The 19,557-nt window shown below is 42.4% G+C and overlaps 1 protein-coding gene across 1 annotated transcript; it reads right to left on the bottom strand.

Moving 5' to 3' along the window:
• Nucleotides 1-1,455: 1,455 nt before the first annotated feature.
• LRRC3C (leucine rich repeat containing 3C) lies at nt 1,456-10,089 on the bottom strand. Its single transcript, XM_075278387.1, has 2 exons — nt 9,723-10,089; nt 1,456-2,713 (listed from the first exon to the last, which is right to left on the bottom strand). The coding sequence occupies exon 2, from the start codon at nt 2,628-2,630 to the stop codon at nt 1,848-1,850; it is 783 nt and encodes a 260-aa protein (XP_075134488.1). The 5' UTR covers nt 2,631-2,713; nt 9,723-10,089; the 3' UTR covers nt 1,456-1,847.
• Nucleotides 10,090-19,557: the final 9,468 nt, after the last annotated feature.

The following is a 19,557-nucleotide window of genomic DNA, read 5'->3' as shown; positions in this document are numbered from 1 at the left end:
ATAAATCTCCCCCGTTGACTTTTATAGAATTCAGCAGGGAGTAGTACTACCAGCACCAACCATTACTTTATCCCTAGTACATGGGCTTTTTAACGTACAACTTCACAGTTTTTGGTCAACATCAATTTTTACCTGATTGGTTAAAAAAAATAATAAATTTCAGTTTTTGTTCAAAATGCTTTACACAAAGGGTTAAGAAAGATTTCCGGTAAAAGAGTGTGGTAAATTTCCATTAATCCACAAAAGCCTGTTACAATCCGGTTTTATAGGCTTGGGTTTGTATCTCCATCCACAATGCGCAGTTCATCTCCTCAGATGTAAATGTTATGGAAATTGGATGTAAATCTATTGGTTACGCTCGGGGTATCAAATCTGTTAGGAACGAGAAAGGCATTATGTATTAAGAATATGTAACTGCAATGTTGACCCCTGGTGTCTGCTGAGTGCACTGCTTAGGTGGAAAGGTGGATGGGATCAATATTATAGGGTAGTGGTGGCTTAAAAAACTATAAACTTTGTATTTTTACATCTTTGTGTCATTATGAAGCATGCTCATATGTAAGGACAGAAAATTTAAAGGCACACAAGTGTCTGATGCCTATGAAGATAGAATGATGAAAAGTGGATATTATCTGGCTGAGATCGGGTAACCCTTGTTTTAGGTAGGAATGGGTACAGGGTTTTTTCATAAAGCTGGCTTGTCTTATGAAGGTGAAACTTCAAGCATTCTTAGAGGTCTTATATTCTTACATTGATTCCTAAGTCATAGTCTTATGTATCAAAATTGAAGTCTGGAAGATGGTGTTATGAACAAGGCTCTGGCTTACTTCCTTTGTCTTTTGAAGGATTTTTTGCTGCTTGTGAGTGTTGTGTATTTGTGGATACTTTGTATTAACATGTACAGATAAATAGGCAACCCAATCCAGATAGAAAAAGCTCCATTATATGGCTCTATAGACTCTACCAGCCCTATTCCTTTTTACAGCTCTCAAAGGGGTTTTTCAGGCTAAAAATATGCATGACCTATCCTAAAGATAGGTCACTATTACCAGATATGTGTGGGTGTGACAACCACTATCCCATCATTAAGCAGTTCTCAGCCCGATACACAGAGAATGGAGCAGGAAGCAGACAGCTCTGTTGTCTATGTAGTGGCCAGATGAGGTACTGCACATCAGTTCATATTAATTTGCTGTCTGCTTTCTGTTCCTTTCTCTATGTACAGGAAATCATTTGGGGTGTTGTTTATCCGACCCCCACAGACCACAGATCTGATATTACTGACCTAACTTGAGGATAGGTCATGATCATTAATTTAGTCCAGAAAAGACTTTAAGACTCAATTAAAAAATACCTGACTTAAAACTTATTTGCAAATTCCAAACTCCTGTGTCAAATTGAAACAGAACAATCTTATATGGGGATTTCTCCCAAGATCTTCTCATAAATATGATCCTCTTGACAGATTTTGTTGGGCCTGCTTTATGTACATAGACATAACTGTATGTTCCATGTATGTATGCTCTGCTGTGTACTGGCGTTTGGGGTGCGTGAATCATGGTAAAAGTCCACCTAAATATTAGGTGGTGTTACAAAGTTGTCTTTCGGTACATTTCCTGTCTCCGCTACATTTGGTCATTTGTTGAAGTGTATAGCTATCAACATTAAGAGCAAGAATATTTTTGTACAAGTGTTAGAAAATTTGAGAATAGTTTATCTTGTTTAGTAATATTATGAAACTCTGAAATGGCAGCATTAAGATTACTTTCCAGCTTAAGTGTTAAGTCATAGGGTGAGCAAATAGCAAAAATAACATTTCCACCCATAACTATATGTCTCTTGAAAAGTCAAACCACAGTGCTTAGTGTGGAGGGCTCCTCGTTGTGTCTCTGCTTGCTTGGCAGGGATTTGAGGTACTCAAGGTGACGTCGGGCATCCTCCTGGTTCTGGCGTACATAATACACCAAGTATGAGATGACCATTGCAAACCATCCAAACATTGTGACCAGCATGGCCACATCTGTGGTTCTCTTATAGGCATTACATAGGTCCACATCTTTTACCACCTGTAGGAAGGGTTTTCCAGCATGTTCCTCTAGCACAGAACTAGCACAGACAATTCCATTAGAGGAACTTGGGTCCAACTCAACCATCCGGATCAACTCCTGAAGATCACAGTCACACATCCAAGGGTTGCCAGACAGGTTTGTTCTGGCCTTTAAGTTTGCAAAGACTTCCTTGTTGACTGACACTAGCTTGTTGGAAGACAGGTCTAGTGAAAGTAAGTGATCACTCAAACCCCTGAGAGCAGTAACATCCAAGTGACCCAAGGAATTGTGTGAAAGATCTAGCTCCATTAGTACTGGGAGGTTGCGGAAAGCATCTGAAGGGAGGTAGGTTATCTGGTTGAAGTCTAAATACAGGCGATTAGTGTCATTGGGAATGTCTTTGGGTACTTCTGTGAGCTGGGCATTGCTGCACCTCAGAATCTTGTACCCATCCTCTTGGGAAGAATGGCAGCCTTTGGGAAACGTTGTGGCTGGTTGAAAGCAGAGAGACATGAGGACCAAACTGTGTAGAAGCAGCCATGTTGCCAGTGAGCGTCGAAGGTACCAGTCTAAGAAAGGCATGGCCGGCCAGCAGCATACTCAGAAGGGTGGGATTATAAGGATGAGGCTTTAGACGGGGGGTACACACAGTATTTACATCTTCTCTAGAAGAAAAGAAGCCAAGAGTGAATACAATAGCACATAACTGTTCATACATATATGTTTATATGCCACATCATATAGATCAGTATGGACTCCTCTCCTGGTCTTCTTACTCCCTAGAAATGTGATATCAGGACATATTGATGTCTTACATCAGCCACATATTTCATCTAGCACAGACTCTAATAAGACTTTCCATCTCTTCATTTCTCCTCTTACACAAACATTAGATATCAGGACATGTAACTCTCCTCCTCTCCCTAATACATGGAGGCGAGAACACACGTACGCCGCTCCTCATTTTACTCAAAACACCTTCTCAAGTAGATCTGCACCTCTCACCTGCTTAATACCGTTATATCATCATAGATATTACTTGATAGGCCCTAGCTCACTGACATTGGCTAAATTGTCAATTGGACAAAACTACCTGGTCAGAAAGTCATGTCTGAAACTATCAGCACTGATTGGACAGTGTCAGAGTGTGCAGGGACACGCCCCATTGACAATTGTAGCATCCAGATGTCACTCTATTCATAATTCCAATAATAATTACAGAGGGACAGTACAGAATATATTGTATGGAATGCAGATATTTAGTAAAACAGAGATGACCGGGTCTTTTTAACGGAGCTTTCCCAGACTTACAATCAATATGCTATTATTGGGGTTCTACCCCCCTCCCCCAGGTTATTGGAAAGGCTACAGTGTTTATGTGAACCATGCTGTATTTTCACTGAATACCAAGAATAGTCCCATACTTAGGTGTGAGCTGTGCTTTGTATTGCTCATTAGCTCCATTCTCTTGAAAGAGACTGAGCTTCTTATGTACCATGTGACCTATGAACAGACAAAGGGCAGAGGCCACGACACTTGTGAGCACTGTGGACTGCACATAGTTCATCAGTAAGGGTCTCAGACGTTGGACCCCACATCACACATTGATAACCAGTCCTAAGGATAGGTCAATATATTAGTCCCAGAAAACTCCTTGAGAACATGGCCCCACGTGGTGTGCAAACCAAAAAACCACAGCATTTTACAGTCACAGCAAAGTGGCTGGGATTACAATGAATCGCAAGGGTTTTGGAAACCGCAGCATGTCAATTATACCCTCGGAAACACTGGCAGTTTCCATATAGGTATAACTTAAGCAGAAAGTCGGCAGAAGGCGCTGTGAGCTTTCTGTGCAAAGTGCTGCGGAAAGAACCGTGATGCGTTGCAGCCGTTTTGCTGCAGGATGCCAGGTGGGGCCTTAGCCTTAAACTCTCCTATACAGATAAGAGGATGTTGTCTACTTACCATCTCCCATTACATAACATAATCTCTCTTTTTCCACTTGCCATAAATCCAGACAAAACATATGCAGCAGACAGTTCCTCTGTCCTGATTAGACTAGACAAGTTTTTGCTGGGCACAGCAGAAGCTATGGAGTTTTGGCACCAGCGGCAATATGACAACATGATTATGTAGAGGTTGGATTTGTATTATATAAGCGGGACTATTACCTTAAATAACACCCTGTCATGTCACGAAAAAAGCAAAACTGACACCATATCTTTATGGTTTCTTGCCCTCTAACTTCAGAGCACTTTTTTAGGTGCCCCCATTCCTTCACAATTGTCACTGTTACCTTTTCTGCCTGTTTATATAGTAGTCAATGGATACATTGACAAGTAGGGGGTAACACCTCTTACTATAAAAGGTGCATGAACCTGAACGTGAACCAGATTTCATGGGTATTCAGCTGCACTTCTGTAAAGAATGAAGGGTGCACAGTACTCTGTGTAGAGCCATTGTCCCTTCATCAGGCTGCTACAAGCAAACACATGGCCTATCCAAATAATGGGGGGCTGCTGGGGCAACAGCTTTCTTTCAGAAATAGTGCAGCATTCTGCAGTACTATTGGCCAAACCATCATTTGCAACTAAACTGTGCTCTGCCGCCTCTGACATCAGGGGTGTTTCTGGACTTGCTATTACTCAAAAAGTCATATCTACTAGCTATAAGTTATTCGTATAAGGGCCATGGTGTTATCCGCCCACTCCCCGCCGGCACTATTACTTGACCGCCACGACAAGGCACTGCTTGTATGTGCTCTAGAAACGCGTCAGCTGCTATAAGACCTAAGTGATGAGATCCGTTCCTGACTCACACCAGTGGTGGTGTCATAAATATTATACACCCTCTTTCTCTAGAGCAGTGTGAATTGACAATAGAAGCAGCCTTAATGCGCACAATGGTGCTATCGGTCTGATATCTACCTGTCCTTAGTCTCGTAGGTAGTTGAGTCGTTCTGTGAGAACTTCTATTGAGGCTATAAAAAATTAAATTATCTTCACCCAGTGATATGGGAGATTGGGAGATTAGGAGATTGGTTTATTGAGATATAGATTTCCAAGAAATTAAATGAGTGTCTCTTACCAGACATGTAGGGGATAACAGAAAAGATATATACAATATATATATATATATATATATATATATATATATATATATATATATATATATATATATATATACTGATTCCTTTGGGTTGATAGATTGTGAACTACAACATTGCTCCTCTTCCATTTTGTGCATGGGGGCTTTAACATTGGATAAAAAGCATAAAAATAAAGTTAATAGTCCTCTGATATTACAGTCAACAGTGATCTTAGATGTTCTGTGCAGCCTTTTGTATGTAAGGAAGGTTTCATCAGAAACTTGCTTCTTATGCTAAGTTCACACTAGCGTTCGGCAGTCCGTTCTGTGGTTTCCGTCTTCTGCATGCAGAAGACGGAAACCTGTCAGACTGGGTCGAGCCGTAAGCAGTGGTGAGCATTTTATGCTCTCCGCGGCAAAACCGTTTTTTTTTTAAACTGGACACAGAGTACTGCGTGTCCAACTCTGTGTCCGATTTTAAAAAAAAAACTGTTTCGTGGGCGGAGAGCATAAAATGCTCACCTGGCGCTCACAGCCGGACATCTTTCAAACCCATTCAAATGAATGGGTTTGAAAGAGTCCTGCGGGTTTCCGTCTCCTGCCTCTGTTTTGTGCAGGAAACGGAAACCTGCAGAACAGAGACCGGGCGCAGATGTGAACGAGCCCTTATTTAGAATTCAGTTTTTATGTTAAACATATTTGATTTGATTTTGTAATCAGATTATGTTTTACTAGCAGTTACCCGCGACTTCGTCTACGGGTTGGCGGTAGCGGTGAACTGCTTATATGTTCCCCCATCTCTGCCCTCAGTTTGTTGTCCCCTCCTACCCGCGACTTCCTCCGCAGCCCCCCTGACCCTGGCGCGAACCACCTGCCGCACGGCCCGTGGCCCCCCCACGTCCCTTTCCTTGCGCCTCCGCTAAGCAACCTGCCGATCAGTGTCCCCACAACACTTACCATGATGATGCCGGGGAGCTGTGTGTGTCGCGGCTGCAGCTTCAGCAGTCATGCGTGGTGTTACCCGAGGCGTCTGTGTACGGGGGTTACGTGCGGCTGGCCGTGTTCGGCCGGGTTCCGCTGCTGTATGGTATGCCGGCCTGAGGCAATGTGTGGCGGCCGGCATATGAGCAGCGTATGGAACCATGCGGCCAGCCGCCATGTTCGTGTTAGTGTGTGAAGAGAGTGGAGTAGACTGGTGGGCGGAGCCGCGGATCCTACCAGTGGTGGGGGTCGGTAAAGATGGCTGAGCCGGAGAGTGAAACAGGTCGGCTCCTGCAGGATGGTGAAGGTGAGTGTGAAAGTGCTGAAGTATATGTGAATGTGATTGTGTGGGGTTAGGGGCTAGGCTGTAGAGAGGAATGTGAAGTTTAGGGGCTTGCTATGGGCCAAAGTGTGTGATTGCAGAGATGGTGATGTGAGTTGGATGTTTGTGTGGGTTGTGGGAAAAACGTATGTGCGTTATTGTGACGAAAAGTAGCCTATTGCGCAATCCAGTGTATTAGCTATGTTTGTGGAATGCTATTGAAGAATGATAATAAAGCACATATTGGACAATTACACGTTATATCAGTCAAACTCTTTATACGATCACTTTTGCAAAATCATTTATGATAAAATTCATCCTTAGTCAGCGCCGGAGAAGCCAACCCAGTCTGTCCAGCCACTTGGCTCCCATATCCTTGTATCGTATAATTGTTCCTCTATTAAGCAAATAGCAATAAGCCTATTCGCTTTGTCTGTAAACTTTTTACGAGTTGTGGGAACGCCTGAAGCGATTTCTAGTCATAAACTGCATTCTAGCTGTGGTGTAGGACTGAAAGAACCTTAGCGTACCCAAGAATAATGATATAGGGCATAAAATCAATAGGGATAGCAAATACCCCATTAATACTGTCAACCATCTGTTTTGAGAACTGTCCCAGATTCATCAGGACCACATCATGGACAATAGATCCACTTGATGTACCTTACATCTGTTACATAACGGAGACTCATGTAGTCCCAGTGTGCGCGTGAACTCTGACATTCTGTATACCCCATGTAATAAATTAATATGTATAACCCATAATTTCATACCATTGGTTAAATACAATTGGTCCCACATCTCCTTCACACTGGGCCATAATACAGAGTGGCAGCATGGCCAGTAGGTACTGATAAAGGAATGAGATGTAGTGGCCGCCATATTGACCATCTGAACGGGATCTGCTGTCAATGATTCCCTGCTCACAGTTTGCCTAAATTGGAGATGATTGTAAAATTCATCATGTGTTAAGTCAAATTTGGTTTACCAAAAACTATTTTCCTTTCCAAAACAGCGCCACTTTTGTTCAGAGGCAGTGTTTGGTATTACAATTCTAACTCATTAACGGATGGACAGGAGTGACACTATTTTTGGATAAAGAGCAGACACTTTTTTAATCTCTGAGGCAAATACTTGAAGGTGAGAGGAGTAGAGGCTATAATCACTTTAATTCTAGTATGCTTCTGACACGTACAGGTGTAAGTAATTGCTTACTGTTAATTAGTATTTCTGCTTCCGTTTCACCTGGTAACAACAAGCTCCATCCAACCTAACGTCCTACTGCAGAACTCTACATTGGATTATATACGTCCTGCTGGAAATGACCTTTCATCATCAATCAATCTGTCATAGGTAATTACAATAGAAATATTAATTGCCAGTTCTGGAAACCAGTATTTGGAACTGTGGTATAATGGTCATGCTGGGTAGTATAGGATTGCAAAAGACTTACTACACTAATGCAAAAATGTCACTGTGTGAATGATCTTGATATTCGGCTATCAGCTATATTTCCTTACTTCCCCTGAAAACATGCCGCAGCAAAGGGAGGGCAAGACAGGACAACATGTTCGCTTTGACAGCTGAACTGCCCACATAGACATAAAATTTCTGGCAGATCCCACCAATATTTATCTATTGTGTATGTCTGGTATTAGGCTTCACCTCTTGTATATTACTATGACGTAGGTCAGGTTTGAATACTATGGAGCCAGCTCGGCATCTTTTAACAGCAGAAGATGAGTGTGTTGATGCTGAAGAAGAAAGTGACCGATACATATGTAGTATTAAAGGGAGCCTGTCACTATGAAAATTCACTCCAGTCTGCAGACAGCATGTTGTAGAGCAGGAGGAGCTGAGAAGATTGATATATAATTTTGTTGGAAACAATTAATTGAGCTCTATATTAAAGGGAACCTGTCACCATGAAAAGCGGGCTACCCTGCAGGCGGCATGTCACAGAGCAAGAGGAGCAGAGCAGATCGATATATAATTATATGAGAAAAGATTCGGTATAACTTTATCATTTATACATTTCTTTCTATGCTTAGCAGGAGCAACTGAGTCCAGTGGGTGGTCCTAAAAGTGATTGAAAGCTGTGTATGTACAGTCATAGAGGGGATGCTGTCAGTCACTGTTAGGCCCGCCCACTGGACTCTATAACATGCTGCCTGCAGATTAGACTGCATTATTATGGTGACAGGTTTCCTTTAATATGGGGATTATCCTGAGGTTTGCAATGTGACGGCAAGATTGTGGCATCAACATCCACAGGTAATATACTGCCACATCCTCACACTACCTACTGTTACATGGGTACCACTGTCTGACCATATGTGCGGCCATGTAGCATGAGCATAGCTGTCAGATTGATGAAGATTTTTCATGATTTTGAAGCAGTTGCAGAGGACTTTTTCATTACAATTGCCTGTACGACACTGTAGAGTATGTCAGAGCCATATATAATAGGCAATATTATATAGCAGAGCCCTAGTATGTAACATTTGACAGAGAAGTTAGGGCAGTCACTGACAATCAAACATTTTCTGGGCGCTTTTATGTCTGCTATGAGCGCTGTCATATTCAGAATGAATTGCACAGATCACAGACTTTTCTAAAGTATTACATTGACGTTATAGATGTCCGGACATTTTTTTTCCCTATTACACAAGGGAATAGCCTGACTGCTATGGTTCATCACTGTGATTTGTAATAGGAACCACTGACAGGTTGATGGATTCATTAATGTATAATTGGATATTTAGTGGTTCAATGGCTGCTTGCTGTTTTCCCGACTAGGAGGCAGAATTAACCCCTTCGTTCCCTTAAAATGCCAATCTAGATCTGTACAATTCCACAGTATTACATTGTACATCAGTTGTGGAAAGCCTCTTTAATGTTCTTGTGTCTCTTCTAGAAAGACTTGGAGAGCTGACTGTACGGTCGCAGGCTCAGAGGGCACACCCTGACTTGGTGGGGAAAATAGTTCACGTTACGACAAAGAATTAGCTACTATTGTCACAGGACTGGGGAGTCCTTTTAACCTCTTAAAGACAAGTCACGTCTGAGAGGCACTGGAACAATCCCTAAGGGATTTCCCTCTTGTAGGAACACTCCTTGGGAGAGCCCATCAAGTGTTCAGCAGAGCAAGAAGATCTATTATAAGAACAGGGAGCATTGCCCGTGACAACAATTCATAGCTATATAATTCCAACATACTAGGAGCATCCCCTGTTACACAGTCAATATCTTAATATATAAAAATGTAGAAAAACCAGCATTACCTGCATCTCCACCGGTGACTCTGACCTGTCTTTGATATGTTACAATAGAGTCTGATGGTTGGATTCAGCCGGGGGTCCACAGAACAGGTCACTTAGACACAAGATTCATTCATTCATAAGCAACAGGCGTCTTGTACCCTACAAGCCTTCAACAGACAGAAAGTTGGTGTGATGATACAGGAGCCTCCGCCAGGCATAGTCATGGAGATGGCACGAGAACAGAGACTTGCCTGTTATTCCCAGGTCCTGCTGGGATTATTAGAGTGGTGAAGGGAAGTCACAGATCTCTCAGCTGTGGCCCATCCTCACCTCTTCCTAACAAGCTCTCTGTGTGTTTTCCTGCACGAGAATGAGGTCTCTCAGCTGGGGATTGGAAACTCCGCCTGATGTGAAAGAAGCAAGGAGGGAGGGAGAGAGGTGGATAAAAAGAGAAGACAGTAGATACTGGATACAAGAATGGAAGGGAAGGAAAATAGAAAGGTGGAAAGGAAGGAAAAATGTCTCGAAAGAGGGAACAGAATTGTCATGTCCAAGGGCATGCAAGGCAGCAGTCTATCTAGCCAGAATTAGGATGTTCAAGTCCCGGGATTTAGGGTGTGGGGAGCCTTGTGTCAGCAACAGACTTCACAAGTTAAGTATAACACATAGTACGAATGCCAGGCCAACCATGGTGAAGATTAACCACTACAGCGCTACTATTCACAATTTGTTGCATAGGCCGACCACAATGGGACTTCTCACTGATATGTTTTTAGACAGACCTAATTTTTCATCATTATTTACATTCCCAGGCGTTACAGTCCATCGGTCATTTTACACCTTGGATGAGAAGTGCTGGGAAATTGTCAGGTCATGCCTCTGTTCTTGGTATATAACAGTAAAGTACAGATATACCACAGCGGCAACAGGAGATCTGTGACCGTATGTATACTGGGGCAGAAAAATAAAGCAACATGTACCAATAGTCTGGCGTAATTTGCACCAAAACACAGTCTAACATGCTATGCACCACATTTATCAATTGTTTTAGATACTTTTCCAACTTGTACAAAAAGGGTGTGATCTGTTGGGAAATGGATATGGCCTTGTGGGAAAGGGGAATGGCCTAAACTGCGACTCCATGAGCCACAAATGCACCAAAAAAATTGTAAAAACATTTGTCAACTAATAGGAGGTGTAACGATAGACCAGACGGTCTAAGAATACGACAATTGTATCAGACACACTGATAAATCCGGCACTGATAAAGACCATCTAGTCTATATTTGCACTGTCTACATTTCAGACAGTGGGACAGATTTATTAAAGAAGACCTTTCATCAGATTGGGCACAGGCAGTTCTATATACTGCTGGAAAGCTGACAGTGCACTGAATTCAGCACACTGTCGGCTTTCCCGATCTGTGCCCCGGGTAAACAGTCAGTTTCTGACAGTTAGCCAGGGACACCCTTTTGCCCAGCAGCGCCTATCACACTGTACTGTGGAGCGGGTAGGAACGACCCTTCCCCTCCTGATAGTGCTCGTCTATGGATGAGCTGTGTGAGCAGAGGGAGGGGGGCGTTCCTCCCCGCTCACACTGTACAGCGTGATAGGCGCTGCTGGGCAGAAGGGCGTCCCTGGCTAACTGTCAGAAACGCCCTTCTGACTGTAAAGCGCTACGGTACCGGGACCGATAGCGCTTTACCCGGGGCACAGATCGGGAAAGCCGACAGTGCGCTGAATTTAGCGCACTGTCAGCTTTTCAGCAGTATATAGAACTGCTTGTGCCCCGGACCATGAAAGGTCCTCTTTAAGACTGGAGTCTCATACACTAGTCTTAATAAAGGCCCTGACTGGTGCAGTGAATTACTGATTTATGAAGCCCAATAAGATAACTTTCAGCAGTTTTCTGGCATGAGTTATAATAAATATGTCGGGCTGAGATTTCAATGCCCTGCTCCGTCAGCATTCGCACAATGTGGTGAGCTATTCACAGTATGGGGGTTGTGCCATTCGTTTGGGAAAGAAAGTTTTTTGGGCGTTGAGGGATTACATTGCCACACGAAAGCACCACACATCAGCACATGGAGTGCCTACAGTTCCATTCACATGGACTTACCTCACTCTTAAAGAAAATGGTTCCATGGAGCTCCATGCAGTTCAACCTTTGCGGACAACTGTCACAATGACCTCATATTTACTGCAGAGCAAACATGAACATGACTTAGTTAAAGCCAAGTCTACAAACTTTGACTTAAAGAATTGTTCAGAGACCGGCAAACCCCTTAGACTGAGTTCACAGGTTCCCCAACGTTTGCGCCTGTTTCAGAAATGCAGGCAACATTGTGAAACACAATAAGAAAGCAATGACAAATGAAAACTTTATTAGGATTGTGTTTTCAGATACATTTTTGCAGCATTTTTTTTGTTGCAGTGGTTATTTTTAGCTATGTGTAACCTTAGCCTAATGGTCCATTCACACAGAGGAAAATGGCACTTTATTTGCCGCTGAATTTCAGCGCTGAAAAAAAAGCCTCCCATTGATTTCAATGGATTCCGCTAGCTTTTTTTTCCACTAGTGGAATTTTCCATGCTTAAAAAAAGCCTCCCATTGATTTGAAGTCAATGGGAGGCTTTTTTCAGTGCTGAAAATTCAGTGCCAAATAAAGCACCATTTTCCTCTGTGTGAATGGACCCTTAGACTTGTTTGCAATTTAAATTGTGCTGAAAATAGAGCAAGTGGACACTAAAACCATGAAATGCATAATTTAAAGCTCAGGATCTCCTGGTTAGAACCAAAGAAAGCTGAAATATGAGGCTGTGTATGCCGGATCAATGTGGATTATTTTTCCTCTTAAAGCTGAGGCCACATGTTGCAGAAAAGCTGTATTTTTCTAGCAGATTTTACTGTAGTTTGTGGGGCCAAAGGCCAAGTATTCTTAAGATAGATCATCAATTTTAGTTTGGTGAGGGTCCTATAAACACCGTGCCTGTTTCTGTAGTCATGTTCATGATCCGCTAAAGAAGAACATTTTCATGTTTTGGCAGAACATGGTTTTACTCGAACATAATTCAACAGTACAACACCGATGACAGAACTGCAGCACTTAGATCAATTCATGCAGAATCTCCATTTACCAGCAATTGATTTCACACTTGTTGATTTAGCAAAGTTAGTTCAGAACTCAGGACAGGTGAACTGGTTAGATAGAAGTCAAAAGGAAGAACTTACTGGTACAGACATCTAGTCCAAACATGACATAATGGCTGAACAGAGCATGGACCAGTCTACATGACAGCCTGATCTTGGGCACTGCTAATTTTAGAATAGCTGCACCCAGAACATGCATCCTACCACAGCCACATGGGGAATTATGTTGGAAGGTGCTCAAAGAGAACTCCCTCAATGCAAAATGCTCAAATACAACAAAAGTTCTGTTTCTTCTCATGCCAAGTCAATCTACACATATACAACATAATAAAATATATTTTACATAGTCTGCTATTACAAGGAATGCCCACTATAAGTAGTAAGCCTCCTATTAGCATCACCTAGGTCATTAGAAGGTACAAGATCAGTTTTTCACATCTTATAGTGCAACAACTAGTACCCTCACCGATTAGCTGTTCAATAGTAGCCCTTGGATTACCACTTCCATTTCACAGACCATTGTCTTTTTGTAGCACAGTCCCATTGAAATGAGCTCCTTCTTTGTCAAATGCAGTCTAGATAAGTCTAAGGCCCCACATTGCAGAAAGCAGCTTTTTTTGTTGCAGATTTTGCTGCGCTTTTTTGAGCCAAAGTCAGGAGTGAATTGAGCAGAAGGTAGAAGTATAAAAGCTTCCTATATATATTTCCCATTAATATTGTATCCATTCTTGGTTTTGGCTCAAAAAAATCTGGAAACAAAATCTGCAACAAAAAAAGCTGTGTTTCCACAATGTGGGGCCTTAGCCTACAGGCGTTTCACAGTCTGCGAACAACCACAAACCCTCCTAGACCCCTGAGGGTATGATATTAGCTCAGAGAAATATTAGTTATAACTATACTTCCACCTGCATTTGAAGCTTTTGTATAAAGGTTAAGGTTAGGTTAAATACCTGTAGACACAATGGTAAACTACAGTGGCGTAACTACCGCCATAGCAGCAGAGGCAGCTGCCACAGGGCCCGGGACATTAGGGGCCCGGTGACAGCCGCTATCGCTGCTATCATTATACTCGGGGGTATTTTTGGACCCCCGAATATAATGATTGGCGGACCAGGAGAGGTAAGAAACATAAAAAATACTGTTACTTACCTCTCCACGATCCTGCCAGGCCTCCTTCCTGACGTCCTTTCTGACATCTCTGACATCACATGAACCCAGCCTGCGTCCCGGGTCATGTGACGTCCGACGTCTTTGAACAAGGATGGCAGCGGAGGCCGACAGCGTAGGAGCCAGGGGACAGGTAAGAAACAGTAGTTTTTTATGTTTTTATTCCCCCGGGTCTCTGATTATTATACTCTGGGGTCTGAAAAGACCCCAGAGTATAATAATTGTTTATGGGTGTCCACAGTGGGACATAATACTGTGTGCAGGGGCCACTAAGGGACATAATACTGTGTGCAGGAGCCACTATGGGGGATAATACTGTGTGCAGGGGCCACTATGGGGGATAATACTGTGTGCAGGAGCCACTATGGGGGATAATACTGTGTGCAGGGGCCACTATTGGGGATAATACTGTGTGCAGGGGCCACTATGGGGGATAATACTGTGTGCAGGGGCCACTATGGGGTATAATACTGTGTGCAGGGGCCACTATGGGGGATAATACTGTGTGCAGGGGCCACTATGGGGGATAATACTGTGTGCAGGGGCCACTATGGGGGATAATACTGTGTGCAGGAGCCACTATGGGGGATGATACTGTGTGCAGGGGCCACTATTGGGGATAATACTGTGTGCAGGGGCCACTATGGGGCATAATAGAACGCGCAGGAATGCGTAGGAGGGGGTCGGTCGAGGTCTTCGGCGTCAGTGGTAGTCCGGGGGGGGGGGGGCATGTCAAAAGTTCGCCATGGGGCCCCACCATTCCTAGTTACGCCACTGGTACACCAGTCTTAATATTTTGTTGCACCAGTATCAGGCGTGGCACAATTATTAAGATACCTATACATTAGTTGAGCTGCAGTAGTCCTGCCCAAACATTCACCTAACGTATTTCCCAAGTGGTACTAATGACAGAAAATTGAAAAAGTAGTAGAATTATTGGTGCAGTTTGGTTTGGAGCCAAAATTGTGCCACATATACAATAGAAGTCATCAGTATATCTTCCCTGTGATTATAACTCATGACCAGTGACAGATGCTCTTCAATGTGATTTTGCCATCTTCGTATAGAATTTGTGGAAACAAATGGCAATAAATATAACATTATGCAACATATTCTGTCCTCCATTAAATTAATGCCACCGACATCTGGGTAATTGTGCAAAGGAGTCTGTAATGACAAAAAATTTAGGTCACATCCACGTAAATGCATTCAGTAAACTGGTACTTATGTGAGTGTTTATGTGTGTGGGCAGGATAGTCATCATCAATACTGAACACTAACTGCAGTCTCTGGTAGCGCTGTCAATGTATGATCACAGCGGTCTCCAGATTGCGAATGAGCTCATAGACAGGCACTTCATTTAAAGTACATCTTGTGTGACCTGTGCTCTCCATTGGGATAATTCAGCCCTCATCTACAGCTACAGGGCTACATGGTCAAGTCATTAGTATTCACAGTGAGAATATCAGTATTCACTGTAAAGCGTGCTATGTCATGTGAGTACTCAGTATTTTATTATATATTGTCTATTATCCTCCACACCGCCAGCAGGGTGTGTTACACATATCACTGCAGGGCACTCTGGTTATAGCTTTGTATGGGTAGCAAGCATTGATCAGCTGAGTCATAAAGGAACATTGCATTTTCATTATCTCAGATATGGTTTGTAAGTTTTACAGATATTACATTGAATTGTTGACATGATCAATAAAATATCCACATAAAAAGACATTTAAAGAGTAAATTACACCTCCTACCCCAATTAAAATAATTAATAGTTTTTATGAGATCAGTTCTGGCACACATTGCAAAAGTTGTTGTGACAGATGGCGCCCGATCTCTGCAGGAGCTGGATCAAAGAATGGTACCTGTAGTGTTTTCTAGTGTGGAAGTTTATTACTGGGGCTTAGAGTTAGTTTGCAAAATGACTACCACTAATCTCCAATTATTATCCCAGTACCAACCACCACCAGGGGCAAATGGGAAGACCCAGGTAGCAGTCAGTACCCGACCATCTGAAGTAATGATTGGGCACTGGGGGAACTGAAGGTTAGAGTTTTCAGGCTGGGAAGGGTCAAAAACTGTGAACCTTCTGACACTGGTAATGCTAGGTAGGATGCTGGTTTCATCTGGCTGATCTGAAAAAGTGGGGGTCCTCATGTAATTTTTTTTTATTTTTTTGCATTTTGCATTCAAAGATAATGACTCTCATTGGCAGAGTCCATTAAATCTGAAGCGGTACAAATGATGAAAACCGTCAGAAAAAGGAAAAAAAGTTGGCAGAATATATATATATATATATATATATATATATATATATATATATATACTCGCCTAAAGGTGTCCTTCTTAGTGGTTTCTGTAAAAAGTCCAGTTGACTGAGCTATGCTAATTCTGTAATTCCCATAGAAGTGAGTGGGGGTTATTTTGGTGTATTTGTATTAGTTTGTCTGCCCCAGCACCTTCAATGATTTTCTTGATTGTGGTTGTATCTTTCACATACTGAGTACCATAGTTTATCAGTTGTATTATTATATACTATTCTTAGTAGGTTAGACAGATATAGAGGGATGATGACATGTTTACTGTAGATCATATGTAAAGCCACCATTACATAGCCTGTCACAGGGAGAGGTTAGGATCTTATAGGGGTATTCCAGTCATTTCAAGTTATCCTCCATTTACAAGGTAGACAATAACTTGCTGATTGTTGGGGGTCTCACTGCTGGAGGTTCCATTTGTTCACTATAAAGGTGTAAAGCTGCTCATTCATTATGGGACTGCTAAAGAGAAGTAAAATGCCATCCCCAGCAATCCCATAGAACTGAATCCATCGGAATCCATCTCTATATCTTCGGAAACCTGGCGCCATCTGACCAGTGCAGGGTCTAGGTGTCAGACTCCTACTGATCAGATACTAAGAACCTATTCTGGGAATAGGTCATCAGTATGAAAAATGCAAAATCTCTCTTATCAGTGTAGGATACTGGACCTAAAAACACCATGATGTTAAAATGTGAGGATTCACTTTAAGCTTTCCACACTAAGCACATAGAGAAACATATATTAACCCCTTCTGCAAGGCAGCACTCTCACTTAAGATGTCTTTGCCTGTAAGTAGACTGAGCTAGATAAAATATTTATGGGATTAAATTTGTGCCTGTTCTAGGTAGATTGGAAAGCATGGCGTACACTCTCTTCACATTGCGGGTTTAATTAATTTAGCTGGTTGTTGGTTGGCTGGGCTGGATCAGGAACTTGCTGCATCTGCTGGCTGGGTCATCTCGGAGCAGCCATTAGCAGGACTACCCTTGATTGCCATAACAAGAGCATCCGGACTGCAATTAGTATGTTAATCACAAAGCACCGTTGTTTTTTTAATTAAGGGTTACTGGAGAGAGGCGCAACATTAAATAAATGAGTATTGAAGGGTGGAAATTGCATGGCATGAATCTTGGCAGTTGCCCTCTTTCACAAAATACCGGACCGGTCGGCTGTAACAAACATCTCTGCTTATGGGGCTTTTTATTTATTGAACACAAGTAACTTTGCTTTCACGTATTGCAGTTTATAACATGGTTGTGTCAAAGTTTCCATTTACTGAGATAATACAGTAAGCCTGGTCCATGTGCAGGAAGCTGTAAAGTAGTACAGTAAATGCCCATAAAGGCTCCATACAACAGAGCTTCAGGGACTCAATGTGCTACTATATGGTTGTCCTTGCAGTCTTTTATATCTGGTATTGTCTCCTAGACGAAATGCTTCTAGAAGAGAACAGTTCTGTAAAATAGCATGCATTGCTACAATCCAGCATGGTGCAATTGTTTTCTATTCAGTTAAAGGTATACAGATGTACAGTAGAGATGGGTGAACCTCGGAGGAATTGTTTTGGTCCAAGGTTTAAATTTGTTTAAATTGGCTTAAAACATAGTGTATGATAATGTCTGGTCTCCTAGGACTGTACTTAGCCCATTTCTAGCTCTCTAACACTAAGTTCACACTAGCATTCGTCTTTCCGTCATTCAGGAACAGATAGGGACCCAAAAGACAGAGAGACCGTCCACTAAAAAAGCAGTTACCCATGGACCTCATGACTATAATGGGATCTGTGGACTTATCGGCATAGAGATAAGTCCACTGTGCAGGCCTTTTCTCTCCCCCAATTTTAGAAAAAATCTGTGGCGGAGTCTCCTACAGAGACTCCAATGCAGATGTGAGCCTAGACTAAGGCAAACACGGCCAAAGTTATGTCAAAGTGACAATGACATGTATGTGTGAGGGTAACGGATGGTATGCAGTGAATACAAACTGGTAGTAACTATATAATGCACTGCCACTTTCTTTTAGTTTTTTGGGGGTTTTTTAACATTTAAAATGCTCCAAAAATGAGTCTGTTATTTGGGGAAGATGTGTAACATCTCTGCCTGTTCGGGTCACTGCACCACCCTCTGCTCGCATGCGGCGGTGCAGGAGGCATGTGCAGTTTGGTTCTTTGCTTAAAGTTTTTGGTTGTACTGTGTGAACATGGCTCTAGTTCTCTGATTGAATTTCCACCACACCCGTCTTCTGCCCTTGTTTGCCTCTGTTCATGAAGTGGTTAATTTGTGTGATTGACAGCCTGTCTACCTATTAACTTCAGGGCGGGTTCTTCCTCCCTATTTAAGCTTGGCTCACATTCACACTGTGCTTGCTATTTCCTTTGTGCGTACTTGCTTTTTTCTGTCGCTGTTATTACTTTTATTCTAATCCTTGACCTCTGGTTTTTCCTACTGACTATTCTTTTGGACTTCGATTTGGCACTGCGTTGCTCAACTGTTTCCTGACCCTTGGCTAGCTGACCTCCCTTTGTTGTTGTTCGTCTTGTCTGTGTTTTGTGTATCACATATACAGGAAGGGAACATCTTCGAGTTGCCGCCTATTACTTAGGATAGGGCCTGGCAATAGGAAGGGACAGTGGGGGCTTCAGCTTAGGGCTCACTGTCTCTTGTGCCCTGCCCCAGGGTTTCCAGCAGCTACTGGGGAATTGCTGTCCTAGCAATTCCATAACAAGATGTTTGCCCATGTTTATTTCACATACTCACAGTGGTTATATTGGAAAAAGCAATGGTTTTATATAAAAATTAGCCCTTTTAGGGGCTTGTAAGTGCAACAGACTTGTTATTTTCAAGGAAGATTTGAGTAAGTGTACCTGGTTGAAAAGTGATGAAGAAGAAGCGACTTTCTGCAAAATAATTAAACGCCAAAAATTATCTACCATGACGATCCAACATGGCATTGGTATTGGAAGAAACAATAGTCTTTTTTGTTTATATTTTGTTGACTATATACCAACAATGAGGCAGTTGCAAGAATCAACTAAAGAATTTGAAGAGCGATTTTGGCAGAGTGCCTGGATTGCCTGCGAGCTGAAAAGAGAAGAATTTGCAGTTTAACATAATTTGCCAAAAATCATCCCTGTATAGGAGCAGATGCCCCAGCAGCATAACACTGAAGGTGAAGGAGTGGCAATTCAAGAAAAATTTGTAGCACACTTTGCAT

The sequence above is a fragment of the Leptodactylus fuscus genome, chromosome 6, assembly GCF_031893055.1.
Source record: "Leptodactylus fuscus isolate aLepFus1 chromosome 6, aLepFus1.hap2, whole genome shotgun sequence".
In the NCBI taxonomy this organism is placed as follows: Eukaryota; Metazoa; Chordata; class Amphibia; order Anura; family Leptodactylidae; genus Leptodactylus; species Leptodactylus fuscus.
This window is presented reverse-complemented; position numbering and strand designations above follow the sequence as displayed.

What these genes read in the sequence shown, in the direction of transcription:
- LRRC3C (XM_075278387.1), bottom strand. Translation starts at nt 2,630, where the DNA reads ATGCCTTTCTTAGACTGGTACCTTCGACGCTCACTGGCAACATGGCTG.